The 9,781-nt window shown below is 49.7% G+C and overlaps 1 protein-coding gene across 1 annotated transcript; it reads right to left on the bottom strand.

Moving 5' to 3' along the window:
• Positions 1–1,390: 1,390 nt before the first annotated feature.
• INKA1 (inka box actin regulator 1) lies at positions 1,391–8,915 on the bottom strand. Its single transcript, XM_066617593.1, has 2 exons — positions 8,736–8,915; positions 1,391–2,325 (listed from the first exon to the last, which is right to left on the bottom strand). The coding sequence occupies exons 1-2, from the start codon at positions 8,784–8,786 to the stop codon at positions 1,456–1,458; spliced, it is 921 nt and encodes a 306-aa protein (XP_066473690.1). The 5' UTR covers positions 8,787–8,915; the 3' UTR covers positions 1,391–1,455.
• Positions 8,916–9,781: the final 866 nt, after the last annotated feature.

Genomic DNA, 9,781 nt, shown 5'->3' with positions numbered 1-9,781 from the left:
TTCGGTATTCCTTTCGCCTCTTATATTTGAGCACTAGAGTTAATGATATCCTGCTCCACAGATACCAGCTGGATGCCTCCAACATGGAGCCCGCTGTACTTGCAGATGTATGCCAGAAGGTAAGTGATACTTGCCATCATTTACAGTTCTTGTCTCAGCCCTTTTGAAATCCCCATTATAGTACTGGAACTCCAGCATGCTTCACCTTCTGGCTACTCCCCAAACTTCGTGCTGAGAACCAAGCACAAACTGTTCTACTATGGCTTATCAACCTAAATAACTATCTTAACTGCCTGGTTTCTACTCATTTCAGGTTAAAGTTGGCACTTCACTAAACTGGAAAAAACTCAATTTCAGCGGGTCTCAAAGAAAATAAGATCATTTTCCTATTCTTTGGGGACCAAACACAGCAATGATACCGTAAATTCCTCAAGAAGTCTCATGCATTTTAAACTCCCCCTTCCTGTAGTATTGAAAAGGAATTATATTAAGATTTGCCAAAGCGTCTATTGTGTTAATAATCACAGAGTTTAAATCTCTCCAAGCCTTAACTAGAGGGGGTGCAGGGGTAGCAACTGCATCAAGCTGCAGGCTGCCTGAGGCAACAGTCTGGTCACCCACCATATGCAATTGTGCCCACAATCCCCCCCACAGTCACAGCTTGTTCCTCTTGCAAAAAGTGCCAGAAAAAAGGGTACTCTTTCTGAGGGGGCAGAGGCAACTGCAGTCTCTGGCGGCTTGCTCCCGGGACTTGGGAGGTGACTGGGGTAAGCAGGAGGGGGCAGGGAGAGGCGGCAGAGCAAGGGGAGCAAGCAGCCAGAAACTCCAACCACTGATCACACCTCTTGGGGGGCAAGCAGGAGGGGTCTGGGTGGCAGTGGCAGATTTTTCAATTTTAAAAAAACCATGGGTGTAACATCACACCTGGAAGTACATCCCTTCCAGGTGTGACGGGGGCATCATTTTTAACTTTACCCCAGGCTCCAGCGTGGCTAGCTACGCCACTAAGGAAACAAAATATGAAGATATTCATAATTTGCATACTTCATTCCTTTTCTCCTGAATTTACTCATAGAAAGTAGCACTTTAATGACACGTCAGTTCTTGGCCATAGCTGCAGTCTTGCAGTTGAATCAACCAGGAAGCAGTTAAAAAGTCACTTGGCTCAATCCTATCCTATCACTAAGGGCTCAGTCCTATCCAATTTACCAGAAGCCAACTAGCCAAGGAGGCTTCTATGGCTACCCATGGCCATCAAAGGATGCAGCACATGCCCAGTTGGCCTTGGAAAGCTGGATTGGGTCAAAGCTACAAAGTCAATTACGCATACACAGTCTTAATGTAGAAAAAGACATTTATTTTACAGAGAGCCATAAAAATATAGATCTGTTTAGAAAAGGCACATTAAAAAACAATGCACGCACACACATACATACATACATGCACACAAACGGGTTAGATGTAGCCAATTACGTCATTGCAAATGATTGGCTGCCGGCTTCTGCAGTTCATAAGGGCAGCAAAGCTGCTACAGTCTGTGGAGAGCTCGCTGATGTTGGCATGCGACTGATGAAAATAGGGCAGTGAAGGCTGTGCACCCAGGCCTGCAGGGCAAGAAAAACGCTTGGTGCCATCAGGGTCCTGCTTGGTGACCTCTGTGCGTGAGATGCCAGCCAACCTGCGGCGTACATTGCCAGAGAGGTTGAGCAGGAAGCCGTGGGGCTTAGCAAGCCAGCGCTGCAGCCGCCCACGTTCCCCACTCTCCTCAGGAAGGTCCATCCAGTTCTCAACCAAGTCTGCAAAGCAGTTGTCCCCCAGCACCAGGGGTTGCCGGTTGCGGCTCTGTGACAAAAGGGACACTGTCCAGTCTCCTGCATCTGCTGGTTCAGCTTCCCGCCACCGCTCCAGGCAGACATCAGAAGCGGATTTGGGCCGGGGCCTCCTGGCAGGCACTCGGCGCCGCAGAAAGCCCCCTGAAGAAAGCTTACTGGCTCGCAGCGGTGGGGGTCCCTCCTCATCCCGCCAGCTGCTCCCTGATACTTCAGAGTAGCCTGAATCAAACTCAAGGCTCCGCTCACTGCTGGGAGGAGAGAAAGCGACCTCTTCCTCCACAGCCACCTCTAAGCAACAGGCAGAGTCTGCTTCTGAAATGGCTGATACCCGTGGACTGGTGCACTGCTTTGGGGAAGGCATGGCAGGGAGTGGTTTTGTCTCCTGGAAGTCCAGCTGGAGTTCTCGGTCATGTACCCTCTTCAGATCGTGGAGTGTCCGCATCATGCACTGCATCTGGCCCCGGAGCACTTCACTGGACTCCTTCATGCACAGCTGTGGAAGAAGAGACTGTTAGCTTCCTGCCACAATCACCCCAACAACGTTGCCCAATGTGGTTCTCTTTGAAGCCCACAGTATCTTAAAACCTGGCATAATGGTTGTTAGGCCATCAGGGTCCTGCTTGGGTGTGCTTTATGCACGGGATGCTGACCCTAGCTCACTAGCAGAGAACATGCTTTAGATACAGAGGGTCCCAGAGTCTACCTCTAAAATCTCTACGTAGGGCAGGGAAAGGCCTGGAAAGCTGATGTCAACCAGCATAGCAGACCGTATAGAGCAAGATGGACTAGGAATCTGACTGAGTGATGGCAGCTTCCTATGTTCATATATTATACAAAGGTTGCAACTGTCAAACTTACTTTGTTCAAACGTATTGTACTCAATACTAGAATTAAACTAACCCTCCCAACTTGCTGCATGTCCAGATCATGTGTGGATCACAAGCTCAAACAGCACAAAAGGTAGCAAACAAGAGAACTACCGATTTCAGAGAAGAGAGCTCTTGACCCCATATGACCCAGCCCCCCATAGGCAAAATCAGCTCATTTGCAGCATATAAGACATTTTACTAATAGCCTCACAATGCATCTTCTCTGGCTCCCTATAAAATTCATATAGTGCATTTGTGAGCCACAGGACCCCTGGATCACACAGCTCATCCTGCCCAGGTGTCAGAACGTCTATATAATACAGTACACGCAAAAGTTTCCATGGATTGCTGCATGCTGCAAGGCTCCTGCGGTCTCTAGCAGAGATTCCCTCACTTGAATTGGTGAGGGGCATAGATCTGAGCAAAGGTGTGGAACCAGGAGCCAGACCCGCACGCGCAAGTCCTCGCCCCGTCTCGTCTCAACAGGCCCCCAGCCCTGAGGCAGAGCTTTTCGGCAGCATCTGCACGTTCCTGGCCCATCCCTGGCCATGCAAGCAGCAGCATGTTTGAGTGAGTGAGTGAGCAGCCCTACCTGGCAGAAGATGACACAGTGGGTGTGTGAGAGCCTCTGGGAATTACACAAGCAGTCCACAGTCATGCACAGAGGAAAAGCTAGGAGATAAGTCCCAATTTGGGGGGGGGGGAGACAGGGGATGTGGAAATGGACCTCTGCCTCCATAACACCAAAGATAAATTTGCTTCAGAGCTAATTTTTAGAGCACCCCTTCTGAGCCACCTGGAGGTCTCTCAGTTTTGCTATTGAGTGGCCAGGAGGACAGGAACTTTGAGCAAGCAAGAATGATGCAAACAATCCTTTATGACATGAAATTCTTGTCTGCAGCTGGAAGAGGTGTGCAACACTCTCAGTTTCCAGATCAAGCATCCAGCACAGGGACACATGCCTTCCAGATGCTGAGGAGCCCCTACACTTGGGACAAAGGAGAGGAGGAAACATGAAAGAGGGTCAGCAATTACAAATGGGTGTGAAAAGTGTCACTTTAGAAAAAAAACATTTCCCTGGCCTCACAAGAGATCTCTTGCAAGCGCACTAACTGCTCCTGCTCCTTCGTAAATGGCAACATTGCAAAAGTCCAGCCAAAAGTCCCAATGCTAAGAGCAAACTCCTTAGAGTCTGATTCCTTCTTCTCCACTGTTCCACCAGGCCCATTTTTTGCTGTTTTCTAAGCCTCTGCAGCTGAGCATCTATATGTCTGTTGACTACTGCCCCTCTAGGCAGATTCATTGACACCAAGGCAAAAGTGATTCATTTGGCCCTTGTGGCAACACTGTTCCCAATAGCCCCCCATGACTGGCTGAAAACCTGGAACCCATCAAATGGCTGCTTTGAGTTATGCTTTAGTCACAATCCCTGTGCTAATTCTGGCAGCCATTAATATAAGGCAGTAGATCCACCACACCCCCCAAAATACAGCACTTCCAGTCAAGGTAAAATCCAAGTTCCTTTACAAGCCACAGCATCAGATAAACTTCATTTGCACCGCAACCGTGAGTCAGCCATTGATGGGATTTTAAAAGAAAAAAAAACAAAACTCCCACCTGGACATGACACAGATTAGGAAAAAGTGCTGCTTCGTCACCGAGTCAGACCTCAGCAGCTGTGAAGTGATGGAATACTGCTGGTTCAATAGCACACAAACATGGAATGTGACTCAATAGGCCAGAGACTTGAATTTCAAAGTTGGTATCTATCTAAGAGATCATGCTGGAACAAGCCAGACCAACAAGGCCATTGCAGACTCAGTAGGAGGCATTTCTGCTAACCATAGACCGCAATAATTGCAGACCCAGCCTTTGACACAAGGATGCCCAAGTCTGGTCTGCACTCTGCATCCCATCCATCCCATGCTCAATGGGCCTTTTCTTGCCCCACTGTTCTTTCACCTGATCCATTGCCTCTGACTGGAAGGCAATTCTATAGTTCAGTTGTCTAGCAACCACCTAACCTCTACTTCTGGACCCAACAGAATGACCAACTGGAGATGGATGAAGCAGTAGTGGTGGCACTGGCATCAATAAGGACACACAACAGCTGGGTGCCAGCTACACTTGCAAGGTTGACATCCATGGCAAATACCTGATTGCCCTGGCTGAACCAGTTAGGAAAGGAGTAAATTAAAGACAGAAAGAACACGGTGCTCTCTTGAGCAGCTAAAACCGAGAAGCCCTGGAGCCACACATGTGCTGTCAGCACAGACAACTTCCCATACAAAGGCCCCAGACAGCAGAAAAAAATACACGAAACTGATCTCTGGGCTTAGGACTCCATTTATAATTTGTATCCGCTCCATACCGATCAGCTTCACTGGATCTGATGCCACTAGACCATCACCAAGCAACTCTCACAAACGAAGATTTTAAAAGGACTTTTACAAAGCATTTCCTTCCTGTAGCAGCAACTCCTGAAGGTCTAGGATTTCCAAAATCAGCTCTAGCTATTTCAGTCCCTGTCTGTTTATTTAAAATATCGGTAGGTCACTTTCCCAGAACCCCAAAGTGCTTCTGGGAAAGTACACTTTCATAGCAAACATGTTTAATAATAAAACCAATTAAACAAAGTTAAGCTGCAAATCAAAGCTCTAAAGAACAAACTGAATAATCCAAATGCCTGCTGAAAAGGAAATGTGAATGATACATATTTTCTAAAGACTCAGAAAAGATGTAGATTGCCCAACCATTTCAGGCAGAGCAATTACCGTGAAGGCCATGCTCCTAAGTGCCATGGTCCTTTCCTGCATTCTAATGGATCCTGCTGGACTAATCTTAATAGGCACATGAGTTCATACAGAGGGAGGCAGTCCTTGATCCCATGTCATGTCAGACTTCAAAGCTTAAAGACAGCACTTTCAACGGAACTGAAATCAAATGGGAAACCAATCAATGCTTCCCTCTGTGCATATTAGGACAATGACAGTCAAATCTATGGGACCAATGCATTTACCAAAAAAAAAAAAAAGCTACTCTGCTGAATGCAGACACAACACAAGCATCAACTTCAGGACATGTAGAGCCTTCTCATACCATACCATCCTGGAAGTCCTCCAGGAGCATAGAGGGAAAAGGGTTAATGACCTTCAAATTTTCACTAATCAGAAGCACTCTGGGGAGTACAGCGCTAGCTGTCATACATGCCTAGCGATCCTATTTTTAAAAGAAAACAATGTTGCTGCATTCTTCACAGAATGAAACATCAGCCAGGGTCACATTCAGAGTGAACTTTGCATCACAAAAAAAAAAAAAAAATGAAGCAGAAGCATCACTAGACTTTCAAGAAGCTTTCATATTTCATTTTTACCCCATCTACTAGCCTTCTCATACAGAATCAGCTCATCTAAGAATCAGATGTCTGAACAGCTCAAACATTGGTCACTATTACACCATTTCCTGTATGTTCCTGCAGAACTTCCCATTTTTCACTTTGTTATAGAAAATTTTGTTAGGTAGTATCTTTAAATTTGCAAGGCCATTATGAAGGTCTAATGGCATTCTCAGGTGCCTCTTATTTTGGAAAATTGGGAGAACTGACCAAATAGCAGTTTTCAGCAGGAACACCCTGCTGCGTGGCGAAAGAATTCTGCACTATGCCTATTACAGCCCATGACAGGCCATGGTGTCCTCATTGCTTCCCTCAAGACAAAGTCCTTAACAGCATGGGCCTGAAGAGAGTGACAGTTGTGGTGAGAGAAGACTCGTATCACCAGAACTTCCTGGAAATCCCACAAAAGCATTCTACCCAAGACTCTAGCTCTGAAGCATGTCAAGAAGATCTCTCATCATGAGGTTCAGTCAGATGATATGACCATCTGACACTCAGAAATCAGGACAGGTATTGCAAGCCTAAACTCTCTTTTCAGACAGATGATGAATCCAGGAATCATCAGGAGTCAGAGGGGAAGCATCCTCCCCAAGGCTAGGCCTTGTCTCAAAGTCTGCAGTACCCCCAATGAACACTAAAGGGCAACCCCTACAGGGGGCAAGGCAAGGAGGGGCATATTTCTCCACTGTTGTACTCTAGTACAAATGGGACATTTGAAACTAATGCTTTGCCTCCCACAGTGGATGATCTCAGGGTGCACAACAGCAGGGCCCCGGGCCCGATGTCCTCAAACTAAAACACACTAAGAAACTGGGCCAGGCTAGTCTGTGAATGCTTCCAACTTGTGGAAAACATAAGTAAGTCCTTCCTACTCTACAGTTATATGGGGATGTGGCAACACAATAGCTGGGAAAAAAACAAGAAGTAGCAGCTGATTCTGGGATCAGATGATGTTTTGGAGTCACCCTGTTAGAGGGATAGAGAAGGCAACGACAAATGGGCCCCTGAGATGCAAAGGGTGGGAGGGGGGGTCGACTGTCCCTCAGGCCTCCAGTGGTGGTACTTCCAGCCACAGAGCATTCTTTAGCAACAACCAGTGGTACAGCTAAGACTCCTTCCAGCCCATCCTGGACTCTGACTTCACATCTCCATCCGGTTCTATGTCTTTCCCCAAAGAAAACTACTCAGCTGATGTTGTTTCCAGCCTATCCTTTCTGCATAGATTCATGTTCATTCTGCTGGATCAGTTCCAAGCAGCCAAAGAATGTACTTGGAATGGAAGCCTCAAGCCTGCAATATGAAAATCAGCACACCAGAGCATGTGCAGAATGCACCTCTCTCCCTCCCCCCCCCCCCAAACACACATCAAGTCCCCTTGCCTCTGGTATTAGGAAGCAACACCTCCAGGACCTCCCTCCTACAGTGCAATCCTAAGCACTGCAACTCAGAAATAAATCCTATAAGTTTCAAAGGCAGGCACAGGTCTGCAGCCAAGCAGCCCCCATCCTATGCATGTTTCAGTTGCAGGCAGCATTAGGGCTCTGGGTTCTTGCTTGGGTCCCCTGCCTTTTCCTCAGCTAGACGAGTTTTCTCACAGCACAATCCAAGGCAAGCCTACTCAGAAGTAAGTTCCACTGTGTGCAATGGAGCTTCCTCCTAGGAAAGCGTGTTAGGATTGCAACCTCACGCCGCCAGGCGCGGACCCCTCCCAGGCCCCGGCGTGCTCAGTCTCACTAGCAGAGCGGCAAGGCTTGTCCCGGGAAAGCGGAGAAGCGGGGCTGACAGCTCCTCAGCCGCCCTGGGCGGGACGCCTGCAACACACACAACAGGCATTGCACTCATTCCGGCTCAGAAGCCGCAAGCCCCGTCTTGCTGCTCCAGTGCTCTCGGTGCAGGCTTTTGCAGGGCGCTGTTCCCTGGGAATGGCAGTCACAAGGTACGGCCCGATCCTATACATGCCTCCTTGGAAAGAGGTCTCGTTGTGTCCCGTGGGGCTCATTCCCGGGGCAGTGCGCACACGAATGCAGCCGTAGAGCCCAATCCTATGCATGACTATTATGGGACTTACTTCTGAGTAGGCAAGGGGGCTTACTCCCAGGTCACCATGCATAGGATGGTAGCCCTACAGCCGAATCCTATGCTTATCTACTCAGAAGTAAGTCCCATAATAGTCAATGGGGCTTACTTCCAGGAAAGTGAGGACAGGATTGCAGCCTCCGAGTCCAATCCTATGCATGTCTACTCAGGAGTAAATCCTATCAGAGTCAATGGAGCTCACTTCCAGGAAAGTGTGGATAGGACTGCAGCCTCGGAGCCCAATCCTATGCATGTCTACTCAGAAGTAAATCGCAATATAGTCAATGGGGCTTATTCCCAGGTCAGTAGGACTGCAGCCATAGTCACCTGGTCGCTCTTCTCGCTGAAGTCCCGAGTCAGCTGGCCACGGGACACCCTCCTGGCGCGTCTCCCCCCAGCACGCCTCCTCGACCCCCGCTTGGCTTAGGGGTGCAGCACCGGTGAGCACCTCCCTGCACAAGGACCGTCTCCGCAGACCCCGAGTGCCGCGCTCCTTGCAGCCCCGGGCAGGACCCCCCCACACACACACACCCACCCTTCCCGCTCTCCCCCGCCTGAACTTACCACTTCTGCGCGAAGGTGGCTCACGAAGGCGTCGAGGCGGGCGCTGTGCATGCCCGAGCCGGGGGCGCTCAGCTGCTGCCAGCCCAGAAGACAGGAGGGCGCTCCCGAGCGCGAGACCCCGAAGCTCTGGCACGAGCGGGAGGCGCGCGCGAAGTTGCCTTGCAAAGGCAAGGCGGCGGCGCCGACTTTCTGCCCACTTCAGTCCCGGGCCAGTGGAGCGCATGCTTTGGTTCAGCCCGAGCACCGCCCCGTCTCAGGGCCGGGCCAATGCGAGCCCGAGGCTTCGCCCCCTCTGCTCCACCGAGAGCCAATGAGCGCACTCGGTGGCTGTTTGTAACTTGAACTCCCGGGGTCTGCAGTGTAATTCAATTAGAGCCCATATTAGGAGCCAAGAGGTGCCGCAGATGGGAAGGGGGGCTGGCGCAGCAGGAGGGCCGCTCGGGGGTCGGGACCTTACTGGGTGCAGTGCTGCTGTGTCTCTCTAGCCGGCAGGCAGGCAGGCACTGTGCAAGCGCTCACTGCAGCGCCCTGGGAGCCCAGCCACAGAAAAGGCGCTTCCAGGAACAGACTTTGCCCCGGAGAGCGCGAACGGCTGCCTGCAGCTGCTCTTCCTGGCAGGGTTCCTGCGCTGCACCTCTGCCCAACGGTGCATAGACGCCACAGGGACCAGCCTGTGGGCTGGGCAGAAATGGGTTCACAGCAAGGTGACACACAGGAGCACATGGGTGATGCTGGGTGAAGCTCGCTGGAGTCTCTGCCTCTTCTGAGGCTGTTCAACATATAGAAACCTCTTGTCAGAAAAAAACAGGAGGCAGTCTTTACCCTCCACCAGAAACTATTTACAAAATCTATTTTCTTGAGGTCAAACACACATAATGCTGTAGCATGGAGCATCTGTGTCTATGTGGCTGGGAGACTGTTAGTTTTCTTACTGTGGTACATACTACTACAGGTTTGTGCCACTTAACGAAAGAGATGTGTTCTCCAATCCCCATGGTTATGTGAGTGGGTCATTAAGTGAACATTCAGTCCACTCTATTGCCTTT

Source organism: Tiliqua scincoides, chromosome 2, assembly GCF_035046505.1.
Source record: "Tiliqua scincoides isolate rTilSci1 chromosome 2, rTilSci1.hap2, whole genome shotgun sequence".
NCBI lineage: Eukaryota > Metazoa > Chordata > Lepidosauria > Squamata > Scincidae > Tiliqua > Tiliqua scincoides.
The sequence above is the reverse complement of the archived record's forward strand: the minus strand, read 5'-3'. Positions and strand labels throughout refer to the sequence as shown.